The following is a 24,286-nucleotide window of genomic DNA, read 5'->3' as shown; positions in this document are numbered from 1 at the left end:
TCGCTAATAGTAATTACATGCTGTCTGAGGCTGTGCGCAGGGTCCCCATTGCATACAACTTGCAAACAACTCACTAATGCACTAGATACTATTCAAACAATACATAAACGCGAGTTTCGAGCTTGTTATCCTGATCTGCATCGTAACGGATCCAACTAACCAGCCGATTTGATTCATCTTGATGTGATGATGCTTGTGCTCATTGTCCGAAGCGCAATCGACAACCAGAAGGCTTCAAAATAGTGGAAAAATCCCTTCAATTGTTTGCTCTTGGAAGCGGCTGTCTCACGAGCGAACCAGAGCTTCGTTGATAGCAGCGAAGGTGAGCATGGGTCTCCACAAGATCCCAGGAGTGTGGTGCTTATGCTTTGGGTACTTGCCGAAGTCTCTGGTGGCCAGAAAAAGAAGCTCGGCAAACTCAAGTCCTGAAGTCCACCTAGCAGCAACCATGCAGGGGCTAGGGCATCACGGATTCGATAGCCGGCAGCATGGCAGGGGAAGCTCCGGACAGGGGAGGGTCGCCGCACTCAGGGAAGTCGGCTGAGACCCCTGGCCGGCGGCAGGAGGCAGAGGCGACGCGGCGCGGTGCGATAGCAGCACCCCAAAGTGGACTAGCGGCTAGGGCATCGCAGATCCCTGCAGCGGCGAGTCGGGATAGCAAGGGGCTGGGCAGGTGGACTCCCTGGGACCTCTGGCGTCGCCCTACGGCAGCGCGACGCGGCAGCGCTAGCTGGGTGTCTCCCCACGGCCGCACAAGCTCTACGGAGCTCCTCCTCAGCCGCGGCGGCTCCCTAGGGTACGATGGTGCCAAAGAAGCATCTGGGATGGTAGCCCAGGGTTTAATGGTGACGCCGACGGTGGTTTAAGACGGCGACGGCTGGATACAAGAGGGCGCGGGCTCCCCCCGTCACACCACACATCGAAGGGGAGAGGGAAAAGGAGAGGGAGAAAGAGAGAAAGAGAGAGAGAGAGAGAGAGAGAGAGAGAGAGAGAGAGAGAGAGATTGGCTTTCTATCCTTCTCTGGTGGCCGGTGACAGCGGCAGCGACGGCAAGGTTCTCCCTCAGGTGGCAAAGGAGAAAAATGAGTGTTTGATCTAAGGTTTGGGTTTCAAAATCTCCAAACTCAACCTTAAAATCTAAAACCCATTATTCTTAGAAAATAATCATTCCAAAGTTCTCCCAACTCTCAAAATTCTCATTCCAATCCCTCTCCATTATGTTTCTTTCATATAAAGTTCTCTGTCCGCGAGTTTTCATGCAAAACGGATTCTAAAAAGTAAGAACAACGCGGAATAAATGCCTTCTTAGCGATAAAAGCTATTTTTTGTCAAAAATCGTGCATTCGTCAACGCCATTAATTGGCTCTGGCACAGTCGGACTATTGAAAATGAGCTATTATTGGATCATTCGAAACGGAGACCAATTCGTATCCGAAGCCCACCTCTCTCCTCGGTCACAATCGGAAACGTAGGTTACTATTCACTTTAAGTGANAGGGACATCACCGAGCATGCACCACTGAACTAACTTTGGATCGAAGTACCCATATGTGTCTGCAATTTCACCTAGCTCCCGTGGTGCGCAGAACCGTCAACCAGACATACGATAGGTCTACCGAGTCAGAAATTGAACCAACTGACTCAAAGACATCTCTCACAAATCCGAGACCACCTGCAGGATCGGTTTTCCTAAACCAATTTCCAAACTCACCGGGAATCTTAAAACGCATCGGAATGCCCATGGGACCCACAAAACATCCCAAAGTACACCGACTCATGTCGTGAGTCATCCACTGTCCTGAAACACATCCATTTGAGTGTCCGAGCAGCAAACACAAACACCAAGGTCAACTCGGTCGTCGCCAGTCGACTGTTTCACTCCGGGCTTTCGAAAGCATCCACTTTGGCACTGGAAGCCTCCGTCGCTTACCTGTCGCCTCCGAACACACGAGACGACCCTGGCAGCCAACCAACGAGGCTAGGAGATGATTTTCGGGATGACCACACAGCCGGAAGCTCATCGCGATGCACAACTACGTTCTACCAGCGATTTCGCCTAAAAACACGCCAAAACCCTTCCGTCGCTCATCCACCACCTCCGAACTTCGAAGGCGGTGGTAGCAACCAGCCAACAAGTCTTGGCAGAGTCTCTAGGGCATCAAGATTATTAACGTGGGAAAATCGCAACTTAAACCGCGTTCAATTGGCGAATTTTCGCCAAACGATGCCGTGGAACCCCTTTTTCACTCCACAACGACTCGCAAACCTTTAGTGATCAATAAAGAGGTCGCTAATAGTAATTACATGCTGTCTAAGGCTGTGCGTAGAGTCCCTATTGCATACAACTTGCAAACAACTCACTAATGCACTAGATACTATTCAAACAATACATAAACACGAGTTTCGAGCTTGTTATCCTGATCCGCGTCATAACGGATCCAACTAACCAGCCGATTTGATTCATCTTGACGTGATGATGCTTGTGCTCATTGTCCGGAGCGCAATCGACAGCTAGAAGGCTTCGAAATAGTGGAAAAATCCCTTCAATTGTTTGCTCTTGGAAGCGGCTGTCTCACGAGCGAACCAGAGCTTCGTTGATAGCAGCGAAGGTGAGCACGGGTCTCCACAAGATCCCAGGAGTGTGGTGCTTATGCTTTGGGTACTCGCCGAAGTCTCTGGTGGCCAGAAAAAGAAGCTCGACAAACTCGAGTCCTAAAGTCCACCTAGCAGCAACCATGCAGGGGCTAGGGCATCACGGATTCGATAGCCGGCAGCATGGCAGGGGAAGCTCCGGACAGGGGAGGGTCGCCGCACTCAGGGAAGTCGGCTGAGACCCCTGGCCGGCGGTAGGAGGCAGCGGCGACGCGGCGCGGCGCGATAGCAGCACCCCAAAGTGGACTAGCGGCTAGGGCATCGCAGATCCCTGCAGCGGCGGGTCGGGATAGCAAGGGGCGGGGCAGGTGGACTCCCTGGGACCTCTGGCGTCGCCCTATGGCGGCGCGGTGCGGCGGCGCTAGCTGGGTGTCTCCCCACAGCCGCACAAGCTCTACGGAGCTCCTCCTCAGCCGCGGCGCTCCCTAGGGTACGATGGTGCCAAAGAAGCATCTGGGATGGCAGCCCGGGGTTTGATGGTGACGCCGACGGTGGTTTAAGACAGCGACGGCTGGATGCAAGAGGGCGCGGGCTCCCCCCGTCACACCACACATCAAAGGGGAGAGGGAGAGGGAGAGGGAGAAAGAGAAAGAGAGAGAGAAAGAAAGAAAGAGAGAGAGAGAGAGAGAGAGAGAGAGAGAGAGAGAAAGAGATTGGCTTTCTCTCCTTCTCCGGTGGCCGGTGACAGCGGCAGCGGCGGCAAGGTTCTCCCTCAGGTGGCAAAGGAGAAAAATGAGTGTTTGATCTAGGGTTTGGGTTTCAAAATCCCCAAACTCAACCTTAAAATCTAAAACCCATTATTCTTAGAAAATAATCATTCCAAAGTTCTCCCAACTCTCAAAATTCTCATTCCAATCCCTCTCCATTACGTTTCTTTCGCATAAAGTTCTCTGTCCGTGAGTTTTCATGCAAAACGGATTCTAAAAAGTAAGAACAACGCGGAATAAATGCCTTCTTAGCGATAAAAGCTATTTTTTGTCAAAAATCGTGCATTCGTCAACGCCATTAATTGGCTCTGGCACAGTCGGACTATTGAAAATGAGCTATTATTGGATCATTCGAAACGGAGACCAATTCGTATCCGAAGCCCACCTCTCTCCTCGGTCACAATCGGAAACGTAGGTTACTATTCACTTTAAGTGAAAAGTAATAATTGCGTAAAATTTTTATTTTAAATTTATTTTGCTGTAATTTAACTCACAGTTTTAAAATTAAAATACACACAATAATATTTAAAAAGATATCAAATTTATATAGAAAAAAATTTAGTCCTTGCAGTAGTATAATGTAATATTTACCATCTTATAATTTGCACTTTATCACCATGTGATTTGCAGAAGGTATCACTTTGCTATTATATTAATAGTAGATTCTTAATTACGGTAAAATAAAAATAAAATCAAAAAATAATTAAGTACAACTCTTAAAATCACAAAATGGTAAAATAAAGATACACTAAACTACAATAGGATGAATTGAAGTTTGCCCTACAAAAGTATATAAAATTGACGGTCCTATTTCAAACATAGCGTATAGTTGACGAGATCTTAATTGACTATCGTTGTTTATAAAAAATTAGAGTTCGGTGATTAATTCAAATTTTGAATATATATTTTTTATATGGTTCAAAAGCTGATATATATTTTTTATGGATTATTTTATGGTTAGGTGATTATTTTGTGGATCAAAAGCTGGCATATATTTTTTTTCTAACTTTTTAAATTTCCAATGATTAATTATAATCAACCAAAGTATAGGAGAGTCCATTATATTCTTTCATTCTCATTAAATGTCTAGATGAGTTAGTAGCATTTTTAAGTTGTAAATTTCATTTCATATCCATGTAACCGTTTTAGCAACTACATTATGGCGTTCCAACTTTCCAGGAGGCGGATTATCCATTTTAGAACTATCTAAGGTCTCACATTCTTCTCCTCTTTAAGTCCTAACGTTCTTGTCAGACTCAGACTCACAAGTATTAGATGATATGAGACTCGTCTCGCTAGCCTAAATCGATCTTATGGGAGAGCCGTGCTCTACGTAGCCACAATAGTCAACAGTATGAGAGTCTCGCTCTCTCCGCTGTATAACCCTGACTGAGTCAAAACACATCTCATACTTTCACCTGCTAATTGGTTCTGATATCAAATATGACGTTCCAACTTTTCAGAGGGTGACCAATCCTAAAATTATCTGGATCTCACATAAATAGTAAAAAAATATTACATATAATTTATATATTTTTGGAAACTTTAAGATTAGTCGTACATTCCTTTAAACCTTCAATACTTTATTTTTTTGAAAAAAATTCCACTCTTAATTAATATTCATCAACCTTGTGTAAAATGTTCCGTCGCTTCATTTCCTGTTTTAAAGTTTATACAAATATATAAGTTATTTCTAAACTACCGAAAAATATTCTAACATTTAATAATTCTAATTTTGATATTAGTAATAAACTTAAAATACATAATTATTTACTTATATAGGTGAAGATACAATTCAAAATAAAATATTTGCATCACATGGCGGGTTACCATAGCACAAGTCTGATCTTGTAAGGCACATGCACCTGTTTTATTTTTTATTTTTTTTCAGAATTTGTTATTTTAGGATAATTTTTGCCAATTTGGAATTTATAAATACATATATTCTTTTGTCTTTTTACAGCTATGACAAGAGAATTTAAATTCAAATTAATCACTCTCCCTTTGATCACCTCAAAATCCCAAAAATTAATTCATTAATTTGATAAAGTTAATTAATTACTTATATCACAAAGATGTTGTATTTTGTATTTTTTAAAAGCTAGTAATAGTTTGCACGTATTGATCAACCGATATATACTATTTGATATTTTTCCAATATTATTTTTATTTTATAAAAAAAAATCAATAAAATTGTTTTCCTTTTAGTTTTCCTTTTTTTTTTTTTCCTCATGAAAGTGTGGAATATAAATATTAAAAATACTATTATCTGGTAGCTTCAATTTTTAAATAACATAATATCATAGCTAATTTTAAACTCTTTTTTCTAGGTTTAATTCTCATAGTATATAATTGGTCACATCCCCATTTACTCTTAATAAGAGGAATAAAAGTTTTTGTCCTATCAAATCATTTTGGATAATTGGGACTCCAAATTAATAATCAATACCATTAAAATTGATCTATGTTATTAAAAAAATATTTATAAACTAAATCTTGTAATATTTAAAAATTATTATCAAATTTACCAAAGAGTCAAAAAATAGACAGTCAAAAATGAATAAGCTTTTGAAAATAGAGATTAGACTTTCTCAATTCATGATCGAGTTATCAAACATTTTCTAAATAGTATAAACAATTTTCTATCAAAAAATCAAGCTGTTTGAATTACCCTATATTGTTAAACAAGCAAACGGCTCATGTAGGCGGTCAAAAACTGTTGAATTTGTGATCCTTTGATCACTCTGTAAATAATTTCTAAAAATTATGAAATTTAGCTTAAAGACATTTTAAATATTCTAGATCAATTTTAACGGCTCCGATTATTGACTCTATAATCAAAAAAGGCTTGATGGGATGAAGGCCTTTATCCTCCTAAAATAATAGTACTTAACTATGAGAGAGAGAGAGAGAGAGAGAGAGAGAGAGAGAGTTGGGCTAGACTGCTATTAATAGTATTTGTCCCTTTTTGCTATCAAATTTTTAGCCTTTGGATCAATTCCCTTGATCACTTCTAACCATTGGATTAAATATTATAACTCAGTGGAGACCACTCAACCCTAGGGTGACCACTCAATCATAAGCAGCTAATATTATCGTAACCCTATAATTTCTCATCCAAGGGTTCAAAACTTGAAAGCAATAGGGGCCAAAGCTCTCTCTCTCTCTCTCTCTCTCTCTCTCTCTCTCTCTCTCTCTCTCTCTCTCTCTCTCTATATATATATATATATATATATAGAGTGAGGCTACTATGCTTCTCAAAGCACGGAGCTTTCCGTGCTTCCAGGTCATTTTTCATGTTGCGACTTTCGAATCATCGATCGGTTCCGTTAAACTTAATTTAGAGTATTTGAAGTACCTAGAAAATAAATTATGTGATTTTTTGATATTATTTGCCTGGTGAACGAAGGGGCTCAAAATCAACGGCTGAAAATAGAAATTTTACAAAACGTGATAATATGACATTAAAACTTTAGATCAAAGATATCGATCTTGTTTTATATAGTATAAAGAATTTTCTACCAAAATTTTACGTGATTTGGATATTTTTACACCGTTAAACTTGCAAACGGCTCACTACGGCCATTAAAATTATTGATTTTGAGCCCTTTCGATCACTAGGCAAATGATATCGAAAAATCATAAAATTTATTTTCTGGGTACTTTAAATACTCTAGATCAAGTTTAACGGAGCCGATCGACGATTCGAAAGTCGCAACATCGAAAACAACGTGGAAGCACGAAAGGCTCCGTGCTTCCAAAAACATAATAGCCTCACACACACACACACACACACACTATATATATATATATATATATATATATATATATATATATATAGTGTAGAGCTACTAGCTATGCTATTGGAAGTATAGAGGGTTTAATGCTGCCGATCTTTTTATCCTTGGATAAAGAATTGTACGATTGAGATGATTGTTGTCCCCCCTAGGGTTGAGTAATACTTCTAGGGTTGAGTGGTCCCCACTAGGTAATAGTATTAATACAAATGTTAGAAATGATTAAAGAGGATGATTTAAGGGCCAAAAAAAATTGTACGATTGGGATGATTGTTGTCCCTCCTAGGATTGAGTAATACTTCTAGGGTTGAGTGATCCCCACAAGGTAATAGTATTAATTTAAATGTTAAAAATGATTAAAGAGATTGATTTAAGGGCCAAAAAGTATTGTATGATTGGGATGATTGTTGTCCCTCATAGAGTTGAGTAATACTTCTAGATTGAGTGGTCCCCACAAGGTAATAGTATTAATTCAAAAGTTAAAAATAATTAAAGAGGCTGATTTAATGACCAAAAAGTCAAAAGCATGCATTAGATGCTCTATATTTTCGATAGCATAGTAGCGCTCTCTCTCTCTCTCTCTCCTCTCTCTCTCTCTCTCTCTCTCTCTCTCTCTCTCTATATATATATATATATATATATATATATGAGATTTTTATTTTCAGCCGTTCAATTTTAGACTATTTGTTTAATAGGTAAATGATTTCGAAAAATTATGAAATTTAGTTTCCAAATATTTTAATAGTATAGATCAAGTCTAACGGAGCTGATCGTCGATTTGGAAGCCGCATCATCGAAAACAACTTGGTAGCAAAGGAGGCCCCATGCTACTGATAGTATAGTAGCTAGACTCTATATATATCGCATTGCTAGTAGAAAAAAATACCTTCTTAAATTATTGATCCATCTCCTTAACTAATGAACTGTTACGATCTTGAGTATGTTTGGTTGCATCATGTGTTTGTGACAATCTTAGATAATGTGTTTATTTCTAAAATGAAATAACCTTAGCTAGAAATGTGAATTAACTAGAATTCGAATTTGGGACCATAAATACCAACCATCAAACTCTTTACCATTTGTATTAGGGACGGTCCTAATTATGAAAACACTTTCGACCTAATAAAAGCATTTTTTATTTCTCTTTTGCCCATGAGAATTAATTAGTGCATCCTACAAAGGAATTACAATTTTTGGGGGACTCAGGTGACTGCTAGAGCTTATCTTTGGTAGGTTGTATTTTTTGTTTGGGCGTGCAAATCATGCTGCAACCCAGAACCTGGACCAAATTGGAGCTCAAACCATAAGTATCTTATGTTATGTTATGTTATCATTGCTCATGTATAGTAAGAATTTTAATTGGTTTTTTGCTATCCTCCTGCATATAGATGAGAAAGTTCTACTCTCTATTTGTTTCTCTTCGCTTAATCCACAGGTTGCGTGTTCCTCTGCTTATACTCGGTCTAGATTTTTACACATTTTTCCTCACATGTGATCAATTACTTCTCTACGACTCTGCATTACCGCATTATAGATGTGAAAGATCGCTACGCTCCTATATATTTACCGCAACCATGCATGCATCATTTCTTTGAATTGATCTTTTGAATAACGAGGTGGCTCCTTTAACGAAAATCAAAACTTCTAATGGAATCTAATGCCCCTGTATTATGGCAACATAAAGATTTAAGTACTTTAGTATATCTAGTAATTTGGATATAAGTATTTTGACTTATGAGAGTTGAATTGTGGGCTAAAAGTTTTGGGAATGCCCAGTCACATTATTTGAAGACGTCAAATTCTAAATAAATAAATAAATAAATTTATACTGAAGCAGTTTCACACCATATGAAAATAATTGAGCTTAAGTATTATATATGAATATATAGTGATAAATGAAAAAACTGTATATAAATATATAATGACTAAATATTTTAGCACTAATAATTATATTTAAGTCTAACAAATTACTAATCTTAGTTGGACAAGGTTATTACACATATATATATGGGGCCTAAAAGTAAACATTTATTTATCACAATGAGTTTAATTCTTATTGGTCCAAAGAACTTCCCAATGCATATGAAAATAATAATTTGATTCAAATGAAGGACATAAAATTTGCTAGTACCATCAAATTAAATAAATGTTCCCTATGTTTTCGTCCCATCTGAACTCTTCAACATTCTAGCTAGTTAAGTTCTTTCTGGATTCCTAGGATTTTTTATTACATATTTTTACCTGTAGCAACAGTTTTAATTTTATCTACAAAATAATTTACTTAATTACTCCATATTATATATTTTTTTGAGAGAAATATAACATGCTGTTCGCTTTATTATATTTTTTAAAATAAATTTAACTAAAAATATGAATTAAATAGAATTCGATCGTAAAACTTAATATCAATAATCAAATCTTTTGTCATTTGCACTAGCCATAAGTGGTGAACATTAAAAACTTTTAAACAAATTATGTAGTAATATGCTGAAAAAGATATTTACTGGTGACAACAAGATCTACATTTCAAGGCAGCGAAGAAGCTAATTAAGCGGGCGCCGCCATGGCACGGAGAGGGACGGCCATGGACAGCGTCACCCCGAACTTCTCCGTCATGTCGATGCCGCCGCCGGCGCCGCCGTCCGGCAAGGTCCAGTCAAACCCGTGCAGCAGCGCTGCGAGCATGAGGTGCACCATCCGCGCCGCCAGCGGCAATCCCGGGCATATCCGCCGCCCAGCTCCGAACGGCAGCAGGTCGAAGTCCTTCCCTCGAAAATCCTTGTCCCTCGCCGCGTCGTTCAGAAACCTCTCCGGCGCGAACTCCTCCGGCCTCGCCCACACGGCCGGGTCGCGCCCGATCGCCCACAGGTTGACCACCACCTGCGCGTCCGCCGGAATCGTGCAGCCTCCGACCTCGACGTCCGCGACGGCGCGGCGCGGGAGAAGGAAGGGCCCCGGAGGGTGGAGGCGGAGGCTCTCTTTGACGACGGCTTGGAGGTAGGGGAGTTGCGCGACGTCGGACTCCTCGACCTCTCGTCTCGGGCCGATCACCCGCGCCAGCTCCTCGCGAGCCGCCGCCATCGACCGTGGGCTCCGCAGAAGCTCCGCCATCGCCCATTCCACCGTGTTCGAGCTCGTCTCGCTCCCCGCCACGAACAGATCCTAGTTACAGTACGTATTAGAGCAGCATTAAATATTTTTATAATTTTTTATAAGAAAAAATTTTAAATATGATTCCACACCTTCTCACTGTAATATCTCGTAATTTAAAGTACATCATTTTCGTAAACTATAATTTTATTTTTTATTTTTTTTTTAATATGATTTAACGATAGGAAGGGTTTGACGAAAAAAAAAATATATGATATTAAATTGATACACTTTAAAACGTCCGGTACTTAAGTGAAAAAATACGAAACCTCACGAATGAACTTTATATTTTTTTTATAAAAAAAAATGGAAGGAGAAGCGAAAGTGCTCTTTATATATATCTATATTCATATTATACAGAATCAAAAAAAAATATTTCCTACCTACGGTTATAATTAGTTTATTAAAAAAATATTTCAAATAAGAATGAACGAACGAACGAACGAATTATGTTAAAAAAATATCATTTATATCTATTTATAGAGCTAGACTAGAATATTATTGATGACAAAAGATTTTTTTTACTATCAAGTTTTTAAGCTTAAATGAGAAATTATAGGATTATAATGATATTAATTCCTTAGAGTTGAGTGGTCCCCAATGAATTATAATATTTAATTCAATTATTAAGAATGATGAACACAATTGATCCAAAGACTAAATACTTAGATAGCAAAAAAACCTTTTGCTATCAATAGTATTCTAGCCAAACACCTATTTATAAATCTAATGCCACGAACTATTACAGTCAATTCGTTAACACTATTTAAGATAAAAATAAACGATTATAATCAATCTGTTATAAAATACATTCATATCTATCTATTTTATATTAAAATTTAAAATTAAGTTTAAATCATAAATTTAATTTAATTTTTTATATCAAATTTAAATTAATAATTAAAAAATTAATTATAGTCAATTAAAATTAAATTTTAAATTTTGGTACTTTTTATTAAAAACACAAACTTAAATTTTAGATCATTAAAAATCGAAAAATATATAAAAATATTTTATATATATATATATATATACATTTATATATATATATAATAAAGATGATTATTAATTTTAAATAAATTAAAATAATTGTTAATCGCAATTTAAAAGGTTCTAAGCTATTCTAGTGAACTGATCATCACTTTTTTGAATTTTATATTACCGTGAATAATGATCTCAGAGCTGGGCGGTTAAGCTCCGTCGGCGGGCCGTCATCTTCTTGGATCCGGCACTTGAGAAGTACACTNCACATTTTTAAATAAATATAATAAACAAATTTATATTAATTTAAAATAAATTAAAATAATTGTTAATCGCAATTTAAAAGGTTCTAAGCTATTCTAGTGAACTGATCATCACTTTTTTGAATTTTATATTACCGTGAATAATGATCTCAGAGCTGGGCGGTTAAGCTCCGTCGGCGGGCCGTCATCTTCTTGGATCCGGCACTTGAGAAGTACACTCAAGAAGTCCTGCGCCGGCGATTCTCCGGCGTTGGCGGTGCTCCGCAGGCGCCGGTCAATCTGCTCGTCGAAGATCCGGTGAAGCTTCCCGAAGAGAGCCGCCATCCGACGCCGCTTGCCCTGGAGGTCGAGTGCGGCGACCCCCGGGAAGAAGTCGGAGATGTTCGGACTCCCCGCCACCACCATGATCTCCTCCACCGCCGCCTTGAATTCACCGGAGGACGATCCGGACCGGAGGTCGACCAGGTCGACGGAGAAGATCGTGCGCGACAGCAGGTTGAGGCTCGTCGCGAACGCCGCCCGGCCGACATCTACGGCAGAACTGCTCGCGCTGCAGTCGGACACGTAGTCGCGGAGTTCGCGAATCTTGTCGCGGCGGAGGGACTTCTGCGCGTCCAGGCGCTGCGGCGCGAAGAGCTCGGCGGTGCAGACCCGCGGAGGCGGCGCCAGCGGGGGGCCGGCGGCAGCCACGGGACGGAGTAGCGGTGGTGGCCGCGGTCGCAGACGGCGTCGGGGACGGAGCGGGCCGACAAGGCGGCGTCGTGCTTTTGGAGGACGTCGCGGGCGGTGTCGGGGGAGGAGGCCACGACGGTGGTCACGCGGCCGAGGCGGAGGGAGATGAGGGGCCCGTAGCAGGCGGCGAGGCGCGCAAAGGCACGGTGGGGACTGTCGCCAAGCTCGAGGAGGCTCCCGACTACAGGGAGAGGCCTTGGCCCGGGCGGGAGGCGGCGGCGATGTGCAAACGGCGATTTACTACTACTGCTCCTGCTACTAGCTCGAACAAAGAAGAATATTAGAACAGAGCATATGGATAAGGGAACGGCGAGAAGAGAAATGAGCTCCATAGAATTGAACATGCCACAAGATCAACTCGCACTAGAGTTATTATTTATTTGGCTTGTAGGTAGATTTTTCATATCTTTCGGGGTTCACCGTACAATACAATACTGGGCTAAAAAGTAAAAATAAATGATTCATTTTTAGTCCTTAAAAAAAAAAAAACTTATAAAAAAAAAAAAAAATGATACTTGAATCTCTTTCGCGCTCATTTCACGTCCAGACACTGGAGAAGAAAAAATTAAAAAATTCGATCCAATTTATTGTAATTGAGTGGCTCTTCACTCGTCAATTAAAGAAGGTGAATTTTGTTTTATTGTTTTTCATCTCTGTTTGTTTGGCTTTAAAAAAATAAGTTTGTTGCGCATTGGTTCTAAGAATTTCACAGGATATATATAGAATCTGGCGACTATAATTTTATGAGTACAATCGCTCTTTCGTGCCCATAAATCGTTTTCGATAATAGAACTTTCGAATCGACGATTCATACCGTTAAACGTTATCTAAAACATTTAAAATTTATAGGCTTCGTTTGGTTCGGAGTTAAGTAAGAACTAGTTATTACAGGAATAGGATTAAGTTCAGGGTTAAGGTAGGGTTAGATTAATTTTGTGTTTGGTTGAGAATTGGGTTTAGTTCAGATATAAATAAAATAGTATTTTGTTAGATAAATTATATTTACTATTTAGATAAAAATCAACAACTTCGATATTAAATAAAAAAATCCGATCATCTATCTTTATGATGTCATTTTATTTTGACCATTCATTTTATACTCGCTTGATGAAATTTATTATGATTTTAAAAAACTACGAAATTTATTTTTTAGAAATGTCAAATATTCTAGATCATATTTAACGGAGTTCCGGATCCCTATATGTTAATTAAGATTATTTAGCTTTATGTTTGGGTCTTCATTGTGCATAACAGAGAGTGGAGACATTCAATTTAAGCACCTTGAGCCATTTGTGTATAAAAAAGTATTCATCAAATGGACTAATGGTTATTTTACTTATCATATTTTGCTTTACCATAAGATATTCGCCATATTATACTTTACTGATCATAACATATTTCGTACGAAAAATATTCGTCCGCAAAAATTTTCAATATTTACCTCCTTAGTACTATGAAATCGTGGGATGATAGTAGTCCCCTAGGGTTGAGTAGATGATTAGTTAAATAGTATGATCTAACGGGAGGAAATTATCAAAGGGATAAATCTAACAATCGAAAATTTATAAGTACAAATGGGTTTGTATTCATAAGAGTATAGTAGCAGGACATATAGAGAGAGAGAGAGAGCACAAGGCTACTGTGCTATTAAGAGTATAGCAGCCCTTGTGCTCCTAACTTTCTAACAATTCATCAATTTTAAGAGATAGTTAAGGTGAGAGAGAAAGAAGAGAAATTGAGTTTCTCAATTTTTCTTTTTTTAAAATTTCTCTCCAATTTCTATATCAAAATTTTATATACATTACATATAATGTAAAAATAAATTCAGGTCCGAGTTCGGATTCGTTTAGTATCCAAATCCAAATCTGTCAGGTTTTATTTTTGATATCCATATCCAAAACCATATCCGTTTAGTATCAGATAAATCGACTTTGTTCGGATTCATCATATTCGAATAAAATTTTTGGTATTCGTAACCACTGAACGGAAACATTTTTTTTAAAAGTATTTTGAACGGGAACTATTTTGGGGCACTTGTGAGAGTATACATGGGCTGAGGCTCGCATTACGGGTTGGGCTCAAAACTAATTAAGTAAAGCCCAATAGCCTGATAATTTCTTTGGGTGTATTGGTTGAACTGTTGGATTTTGGGCATGTTTATTTAGCCCCTCTGCAGCTGAAGTCAGCTGGCCAAACGAATGCACCAACTTTATATCTCCGCCGTTTTGAAACATACGACTTATGAGACAAAACACGGAGCTCCGTCATGGTTAGTTAGAGATCACAACTTAATTTTTTTTTCCCTCCCACACCTGATATCGAAATCCATGTACAGCTCAAGCTCGTAAGTTGTGAGCTTATATTACTCATAGTCTCACGACTCTGACAATTTAAAACATGCCCCTCTTTGGTCCAAAATCACTTAGATTTATAGTCTCAAGCCCGAAAGTACGTAGCTCAAACCGAGCAAACGGATTCAGACCACATTGGACTCGTGGGCCCATTTTGTTTTTCGACCCATCTACATCTAAGATAATTAGTTAAAATAAATGATTTTATTGAATATTACACGACTTGAATATTACAGTACACTGGAGGTATAGTAGAACATGACGGCACAACTCACCTAAGCTAATTAACTTGTGGACAACACCTACGTAAAATTATAAACTATAAATTATTAAATTCTTCATATAACCCCGCATAACACTAACCCAAAAGTTTAAACTCATTCTGTGTCCCTCTCTCTCTCTCTATTCTCCGAGCTCGAACGCAGAAACATGAAAGCTATCGGCTAACCCCGTGCTGGTCTTAAAAGTGATTTTTCCAATCGTAGGGTCTTCGATGTACACTTCCACTACGGTGAGCCACAGCAGAAGCTCCCTCACCTTCACTCCCGTTACCTTCTTCAGCTTGCCCTTCTCAACAAAGGCTGTCACCTCCGCGGCGTACGACACCACCTGCTTTATCTTCTTGAACGTGTGCTCTCTCTTCTTTTTCTGAACTAACCATATGAACCCAACGGCGTGGTTGTAGCCAAACTCCTCAATGTCTTCCAAAGGGAAAAGTCCTTTCGGAAGGCCGAGCTCTTCGAGCAATTCGATAGACTTCTTCTTGCAAACAGCGTCGCCACGGACGATCTCAGCGCCCTCGCGATAGCTCTCAATGGTTTGAGATGCCATTGTTTTATGGGTTTTTCTTTTGATTTTGTATACGAAAGGAGCAAGCAGGTCAAGGTTGTGTGATGGGAGAGAAATGCATGTATTGGGGGTGTTTATATAGACAACGTTATTATATGATTGTAGACTTGTAGTATAAATGCGGAACGTATGTAATAAGGCAAATGGTAATCGCTTGTTTATTGACATGGTCAAATAGTTTGGGCCAGCGTGTGGGGTCCACATACCGTTGTGCGGTCACATTAGTGGGCTCGACTAGTTGTCAACGTTCCAAAGTCAAAAAATCCGGTTGTTTTGTTTGTTTAGTTGCTGTTTAGAGCACCGGAGACGAGAAATTATTGCCTGCACCGAGTGCATCGGCGCACCGCACTCATTTAACCATCCATCCGTTTGGATTTCAGACTTTCTATTGAACAGCAATTTTTTGCTTGGTTCAAAAAATCAAAACGAGTTGCGGACATTGGAGGGTGAAAATAGAAGGATAAGATGGAACAAATGATAGAATTTGGTGCGGTACATGGAACGCGTGAATGCACTGGAGGTGCGCAACATCCACAGATCCATTCATCTCTCGTTTGATTCTTTGATTTTCGCAGCCCATTGAATGCGAGCTTCCTTTTCTTTTAAAAAAAATCAAAAGTTAGAGTAAATCGTGGTGGATACGTTGGTGATTACTGAAGAACACGAGATAAATGACAAATTATTGCAAACGTAGAGGTGTACTGGTGAGCCCTATCATTTTCTTTTCTCAACCCCATTAAAGGTTTCAAACAATGGTTTCTTATAGCACAATTACTACATTAGCACTATGACATCCATACATGTTTCCTCCTTGGGTTTAGCATTATTTTGTGCTAATATTAATGTGTAAAGTGTCGATATCATTTCTCTTTCTCTTAAATTAAGAATAAATTGGAAGAGTGTGTTCTGATTTGCATACCAATTAAACAATAAGGGAATGAACCTCAAATTCTTTTTTATTAATTTAAAAAAAACTCCTCCATAATTTGACTGGGTACCAATTTGGGAACTATAATAAATATGCTACACTAGTTAGCTAGATAGTCCTTCAACAGATCTATGTTGACCCGGTTTGGTCTCGTTGGGCTAAATTAATTAAATAGCCTAGAAACTTTACCAAGTCAAAGCGCCTCATTTTCTTGAATTTCAATGAACAAAACTATCTCCGCAATGAAACTAATCTGTATATAAATTCAAACCCCTATTCTCCCTTAGTACTGTTAGAAAATTGCGTACGGTAAAAACGTAGCGGAAAAAGAAATCAAACAAATTTGATTTTAGAAAACTCTCGAGATCCAATCTCAAAAACCACGCAATTAGGATCCCTCATGTTTTAAGATTAAAGAAGAAAAACAAGATCGAATCTTTACCTTTTTCGTTGATAGATCTTCAACTCAATTTGATGATCGTAGAATCGGGTTCTCTTGAAGCCGCACACGCGNTATGTCATCATCTTATTAATTCCTTGGACGATTCATGGACACATACACAACATGAATGGAAATAAAAACCCAAAGTTATTCATAATATTTTAAAATCAAATACAAAATTATGTCCTAGAAAGAATACATGTGTCGGCCTGGTTGGCTTCTAGGGCATACATCTAACAAGTACTCCATCACAACACATAACAATACTTCCTCTTGCACTATCTCCTCTAGCTAGTACATTTTTTCCTTTCCCATTCTCTCAAACCAAGCATACATAGAATGGCTTCTCAAGCCATCGAGAGCTATCGCGAGGCTGCTGAGATTGTCCATGGTGACGCTGTTTGCAAGAAGAAGTCTATTGAATTGCTCAAAGAGCTCGACCTTCCGAAGGGACTCTTCCCTTTGGAAGACATTCAGGAGTTTGGCTACAATCGTGCGGTGGGGTTTGTATGGTTAGTTCAAAAGAAGAAGATGGAGCACACGTTCAAGAAGATAAAGCAGGTGGTGTCGTACGCCACGGAGGTGACGGCCTTCGTCGAGAAGGGCAAGCTGAAGAAGGTAACGGGGGTGAAGGTGAGGGAGCTTCTGCTGTGGCTCACCGTGGTGGAAGTGTTCATCGAAGACTCTACGATTGGAAAAATCACTTTTAAGACCAGCACGGGGCTAGCCGATAGCTTCCATGTTTCTGCGTTCGAGCTCGTAGAGTAGAGAGAGAGAGGGGGACACGCAGTGAGTTTAAACTTTTGGGTTAGTGCTATGCGGTGTTATATAAAGAATTTAATAATTTATAGTTTGTAATTTTACACGGGTGTTGTTTACACGTTAATTGGTTTAGGTGTGTTGTGTCATCATGTTCTACTATATCTCCAGTGTACTATAATATTCAATTAATGTAATATTCAATAAATTTAATTATTTTAACTGATTCTCTTAGATGTAGATGGGTCAGAAAAGTACAATCGGGCTAGGAGTTTGATCTGGTATGAATCTGTTTGCTCGATTCGAGCTAGGTTCGGGCTTGAGACTATAACAACCTACTTGCTCCTTTCGTATACAAAATCAAAAGAAAAAATGCATAAAATAATGGCATCTCAAACCATCGAGAGCTATTGTGAGGGTGCCAAGATCATCCGTGGAACGCTGTTTGCAAGAAAAAGTCTTTCGAATTGCTCGAAGAGCTCAGCCTTTTGAAGGGACTCTTCTCTTTGGAAGAGTTCAAGGAGTTTGGCTACAATCTTACAGTCTGGTTCATATGGTTGGCTCAGAAGAAGAAAAGGGAGTACACGTTCAAGAAGATAAAGTAGGTGGTGTCATACGCTGCGGACGTGAAGGCCTTCGTCGAAAAGGGCAAGTTGAAGAAAGTAATGGGGATGAAGGTAAGGGGGCTTCTGTTGTGGCTCATCGTGATGGAAGTGTTCATCAAAGAGCTTACGATTGGAAAAATCACTTTTAAGACCGGCACGGGGCTATTCGATAGCTTCCATGTTTCTGTGTTCTAGCTTGGAGAGTAGGGAGAAAGGTGCGGTTGATTTTTTTACGATTAATAAAAAAGGGCGCTACATAAAGCTTTGCTAGACTACTATCAATAGTAAACGGCTTAATTTATTACCGATTTATTTTCGATAATAGAGCTTATCGGCATTATTTAACACCATCTAGATACTATTTAAACAATCTAGAAACCAAATTTCATACTTTTTCGATATCACTAACTAAACAATCAAAGGGTCACAAATTTTGTAATTTAAATGGCCGACACGGTGCATTTGTTTGTTTAACAGTATAAAAGAGTACAAATCAACTAAATTTTTATTAGAAGACTCTTTAACTCTATAATCCTTGATCCTTTATACACATGGCAGAAATCGTGGGACCGGAATAAACCTTTCTCAACTAATAAAAGTTATTATTCACACTCGGTCTATAATCTTATTTCACACTCGGTCTATAATCTTATATATATGAATAAACTATATCTAATAGAGGAAAATAACAGGAATATATAGGATTAAATATCCTGCTAGTTGATGTATTAACCAAATCTTAGGAGAAAAAAATAAAGCATCTCTATACCGTTTATGCTAGCAGTACGTACGTATACTAATTTCAACAAATAAGTGTTCGCATTACTACAACATCAATATATACAATAGATATACCGGTCACTACTACAAATTCATGATTTAGTGGCATTTACTCCGTAACATTTATTTAAATAACGTTAATTAATATATTTAACAGCATTACTTGATAAATACCGCTAAATTTAATAATTTTGCAGCAATTTACTATTTATGTTGCAAAATAGAATAAATCAGCAGCATAAATTAGTGAATTCCGCCGAAATTTCCAGAATTTTATAAAAAATGACACTAAATGTAATAAAATAGCAGCACTTATTGTTAACTGCCGCAATATTTGCTCCGCAATATTTATTTAAATTATATCAATTAATATATTTAGCAGCATTACTTGATAATTGCCGCTAGATTTAATTATTTAGCAACAATTTGCTATTAATGTTGCAAAATAGGATAAATTAGCAGCATAAATTAGTAATGCCGCTAAATATAATAAACTAGCAGCACTTGTTACTAAATATCATTAAGTACTTGGTGCTACCAAATTTTTCGCCGTGAGATCTACCATTTTGATCATTTTCACCCGTTAGATCATACTATTCAACCAACCACCCACTCAACTCTAGGAGACCCACATCATCCTAACTGCACATCTCTTAATCCAATGGCCAAAAACTTGGTAGGACCAATGACTTTGTGCTATTAATGGTATATTAGCCTAGNTAAAATTTAAAATTCTAAAATTTATATTTTAAATTTTAAATTCTAAAATTATTAATTTTAAAATTTCAAAATTTTAAATTTATTTTAAATTTCAAATTTTAAATTTAAAACTATTAATTTTAAAACTTAAAATTTCATATTTCAAAATTAAAAATTTATATTTAATATCTAAATTTAAAAATTTAAAATTTAAAATTTTAAAATTTTAAAATAGAAGACTTAAAATATAAAAAATTAAAATATACATAACTAATAGTCGCTTGCGCAAGTGGCAAAGGGCTTGGTTGTTGGTACTCGAGGTCTTAAGTTTGAATTCTAGTTGATTCACATTTCCAGCAAAGTTTAAGACAAAAAGAAAAAGAAATAAATGAAGCGGCTAGCATCTCAAAAAAATTAAATATAGAATAAAATTAAAATTTTTAATTTTTTTTTTATTAAACAAGGGTATACCCTACTTCAGAAAGCAAAGAAGACCTCAAACAAGGTCTTAGTTGCATACAGACCCTCGTGGAAGCGATGAACAGACACTCAAAAAAGCGAGGAAGAACATCAAGAAAGCCCAGAACATCCACAACAATGCATACAGACAATCAAGGAAGCGATGAACAGACACTCAAGAAAGCGAGGAAGAACATCAAAAAAAGCCCAGAACCTCCACAACAACAACAGATTCAAGCGCCTCTACAAGTTTGGAGCAACTCAATTGTGAAGCACTAATTTCCAGAGGTCCGCCGAGTACAGGACACTTCTTCTTAGATTGTTGCATTGACCTTGACGGTCGTTGAAAATTCTCCTGTTCCTCTCGTTCCACAATTCCCAGTAGGCTGCTGCGAAACAGAGGTCCAGGTATGATTTAGATATCCCCGACACCGTGCTCCTGATTTGTCTCCACCGGTCCGCTAAATTTCCTGATACAGTGATCAAGAACCTTTGTGTAGTATTGGAATTGTGAAGCAGCCCCCTCCACAAGGATTTAGCATAATTGCATTGGAATAGAATATGATCCAGAGTTTCCGTGTTTGAGTTGCAAAGCACGCAAATGGAAGGCCCGTTCCAACCCCTTTTCTGTAGGATTTCAGCTGTCAGAACTTTGTTTCTTGCGGCTAACCACATGAAGATCTTGATTCTTAGAGGGATCTTGATTTTCCACATGAAGGATATTCTTGAGTCGTTTATTCCGTCGTATGTGACGAAGTTGTAGGCACTCTGAGCCGAAAATTGGCCTGAGGTAGACCAACGCCATCAGGGCTTGTCCTCGCTGAGATCCAAAAGCATTAAGGTATTAAGTAAATCCATGAGCTGCTGACGTTCATCTTGCATCTGGAGACATTGAGCAGTGTTAAAGCCCAAATTGGAGCGTGTTGCGAAGCGTCTGATCCAGTTTGCGACCGAGAGATGTTTAGAGTTCGATGCCGCATAAAAGTGTGGCAGGATATGTTTGAGGAAGAAGTCTCCGCACCATCTAGAATTCCAGAAAGACCCCCCCTTTTCCGTTGCCCAAGGAGAAAGAAACCGAGGTGTGGAAGGGCGCCACCGTGCTGAGGACGCGCCTCCATATAGGACAGCTACCAACTGGCTTAGCATCGTTACGCGAAGGTAGTCTATGTTTGCAGTGTTTCTGCCTCAGGAGTTGTACCCAGGGTGTATTTAGAGAATTGTAGAATTTCCAAAGTGCTTTCATCAACAAGGCTGAATTCATGGACCGTAAATTTCGAATGCCCATACCTCCAGATCTTTTAGGATGGCACACTTGCTTCCATTTTACTAAGCAATGAAAACCGGTGTCCAGGATTTTTCCCCTCCAAAAGAAGCCTCGGCAGATTTTGTCTATGTAATTTATGACCCAAGAGGGGAGTAAATAAGCTGAGCAAAAATAGGTAGGAATGGTTGATAGTACTGAGTTAATGAGAACGACTCTACCTCCCCTTGAGAGCATCTGTCCCTTCCATCCGGCTAGGCGATTATCAATTTTCTCGATTAGAGATAGGTAGTCATTTTTGAGAAGCCGTTTGGGTGAAAGCGGAAGACCCAAGTATTTAACGGGAAAATCTTGCATGGAGCAGCCAAAGACATTAGTCAACCCTGAGATTTGATCCCTCGACAGGTTGATCGGAATGATAGAGCTTTTGTTAAAGTTGATCTTGAGTCCCGAGTTTAAAGAGAAGACATCTAGAATCAATTTAATTACAGCTACTGATCTGTACGAACCGTCAAAGAAAATAAAGATATCATCGGCAAATTGAAGAGTGTGAATCTTGACATTTCCAATTCCGATTGGCAGTAGAGAATGTGAGGAAATCGCTAAATGCATCATTCTAAAGAGCACATCAACACACAGGATAAAGAGAAGAGGTGAAAGAGGGTCTCCCTGTCTAAGTCCTCTTTTGCAAGAGAACAGCGTGCCTGGGACATCGTTAAGCAGCACCGAAGTGGATGAAGACTGCAGCAGGCAAGAAATCCATCGGATCCAGTTGTTACCAAAGCCTCTCGCCTGAAGAATCTCTGAAAGGAAGTTCCAGTTGATGTGATCAAAGGCTCGTTCAAAGTCGATCTTAAAGATGGCCGCCTAGGAATTAGAGGAATGAAGGTGATGTACTAGGATGTGAGCCGTGAAGAAATTGTCGAGGATGTGCCGGCCTTTGATGAAGGCGGTTTGGAAAGGGTTAATCAATTGAGTCATAAAACTTTGCAGGCAAGTCGCGAGCACCTTGGAGATGATTTTGGCCAAGCCGTGAATTAAGTTAATTGGGCGAAGATCTCTCGCAGATACTATATCTTTCTTCTTCATAATAGGACATACCCAGCTAGAATTAATCTTCCTCAGGTTGATATGATCGGAGTGGAAGGAGTTGAAAACCGTCATGATGTCGTCCTTAAGCGTGCTTCAGAAATGTTGATAAAAAAGCATCGGGAATCCATCTGGTCCCGGCGATTTCTCAGGCGCACTGGAGAAGATCGCCCCCTTCACTTCTTCAATAGAAAAAGCTGAATCGAGACTAGATAGGTCGACCCTCTTGTTACCATAAAGGATGTTGAGGTTGATGTTGAAATCTGGGACGGTCTGCTCAACTACTAAGAAGCCTTGGAAGAGGGAGGACAGGTGGTTGGATATGGATCTGTGTGTCGAATATTCAGCATTCCCGTCAGAAATGCGAGAGATGGTGTTCTTGCTTCTCCTACAATTGGCTCTAAAGTGGAAAAATATGGTGTTCGCATCGCCTGCTCGGAGCCAATGCACTTTTGACCTTTGCTTCCATTTTAGTTCTTCTTGTAAACAGAGTTCTTCGTATCTTCCTTTGAGAAGGGGTCGAAGCTTGCATTCTCCGTAAGAAAGTGCCCTGCTTTCCTTAGCGGTGTCGAGCCACTCCAACTAGCGTAGACAAAGGGAGGTCTGAATTTTGATAGAATAGGTGAGGCCCGCACTCCAAACCCTTAGAGCATTACGAACTCCTTCAATTTTAGAAGAGAAGCGTGTGACTCTAGAGATGAGTTTAGATGAATCCTAGCATGCTATAGAATTGGTAAATGCTTAAATCTAGAGTCCAAATGGTGGATTTTGCAATATTGGGCATCTAGAGTTCATAATGGGGGTTTTATTATATATTGGGGTTTGATCTCATTTAGACCCCTGTAAACTTAATTGGTAGGTCAACGAACGTGAGGAAAGCGACGGTTCGTCGATTCATCGAGCCGGTACAAAGATATTGAAGAAACAAGCTAAATTGGTACAGATGGCCGCAGCTCGCGGCGTAGGTGTCTAAAAATCGTGAAATTGGAATCGGGGCTTCTCGGCATTCCTACAAGGTGGGGGGTGCTATCCGGAAACACCGGATCTCTTTCTATGTCTATGTCGCTTTTTTGAGCATGTTGATAATGTTGTATTCATGCATGTAGGGTAATGAGATAAATGTTGATTGTATCAATTATCTGCTTATGAACGTGAACATTGCAACATGTTGTAGAGCCATGAGAACGAGAAAATGAACAACCCTATATGTATGTGAAAGTGAAAAAAAGACTTGATCCATAGTAAACAAAGGCGACATTGACTCTAGTGACATGATTGGCACAGGGAACATATTGTGCTAGATAAGGTAAAACCTTAAAGCATTGTGAAATATTAACTATCCCATTAGTGGACATTATGGCTTAGTAAAGTGACATACATGATTAGGTAAAGACCTATCATCGGTATTGTGGCATCATGGTTAAAGTTGTAAAGACCATTCTATGCATTGTGACTATTGTGGCTTAGTAAAGTGACATACATCATTAGGTAAAGACCTATCATCGGTATTGTGGCATCATGGTTAAAAGAAATGACTAAACAAGATTTAGCTTATTATGGCATCAGGACCATTGTGATATTGGAAAATGGTAGTATATGCATGAATAGGTAAAGACCTTTCATCGGCATTGTGGCATTAAGACAGGTTTGGCTATACCTCCTCAAATTGAGGAGGGGATCATACTCACATGTATTGGTTCCGGCTTGTGGGAGGTCGCTCCTCCACAGGCGGTGTACTCCGGAGTGATGAAAACACCACGGGTGGACGTGCCCGGCGAAGATC

The 24,286-nt window shown here is 39.1% G+C and overlaps 3 protein-coding genes and 1 pseudogene across 3 annotated transcripts; 2 read left to right on the top strand and 2 right to left on the bottom strand.

Moving 5' to 3' along the window:
• On the bottom strand, positions 9,603-12,665 carry LOC109708488 (geraniol 8-hydroxylase-like). Its single transcript, XM_020230257.1, is given in 3 exon segments — positions 9,603-10,317; positions 11,685-12,202; positions 12,205-12,665. Coding segments are annotated over 3 exon segments (1,554 nt in total). The 5' UTR covers positions 12,626-12,665; the 3' UTR covers positions 9,603-9,702.
• On the bottom strand, positions 14,818-15,506 carry LOC109709517. The gene has a single exon (XM_020231783.1). It carries the CDS (start codon positions 15,461-15,463, stop codon positions 15,035-15,037), a length of 429 nt encoding a protein of 142 aa, XP_020087372.1. The 5' UTR covers positions 15,464-15,506; the 3' UTR covers positions 14,818-15,034.
• Positions 17,165-17,774, top strand: LOC109708639 (uncharacterized protein At5g01610-like). The gene has a single exon (XM_020230447.1). The coding sequence runs from the start codon at positions 17,191-17,193 to the stop codon at positions 17,617-17,619; it is 429 nt and encodes a 142-aa protein (XP_020086036.1). The 5' UTR covers positions 17,165-17,190; the 3' UTR covers positions 17,620-17,774.
• On the top strand, positions 17,995-18,422 carry LOC109708640 (annotated as a pseudogene).

Source organism: Ananas comosus, linkage group 4 (assembly GCF_001540865.1).
Source record: "Ananas comosus cultivar F153 linkage group 4, ASM154086v1, whole genome shotgun sequence".
In the NCBI taxonomy this organism is placed as follows: domain Eukaryota; kingdom Viridiplantae; phylum Streptophyta; class Magnoliopsida; order Poales; family Bromeliaceae; genus Ananas; species Ananas comosus.
The sequence above is the reverse complement of the archived record's forward strand: the minus strand, read 5'-3'. Positions and strand labels throughout refer to the sequence as shown.

Bases quoted from the DNA above. Each gene is read 5' to 3' on its own strand.
- LOC109708639 (XM_020230447.1), top strand. From the start codon at position 17,191: ATGGCTTCTCAAGCCATCGAGAGCTATCGCGAGGCTGCTGAGATTGTC.
- LOC109709517 (XM_020231783.1), bottom strand. From the start codon at position 15,463: ATGGCATCTCAAACCATTGAGAGCTATCGCGAGGGCGCTGAGATCGTC.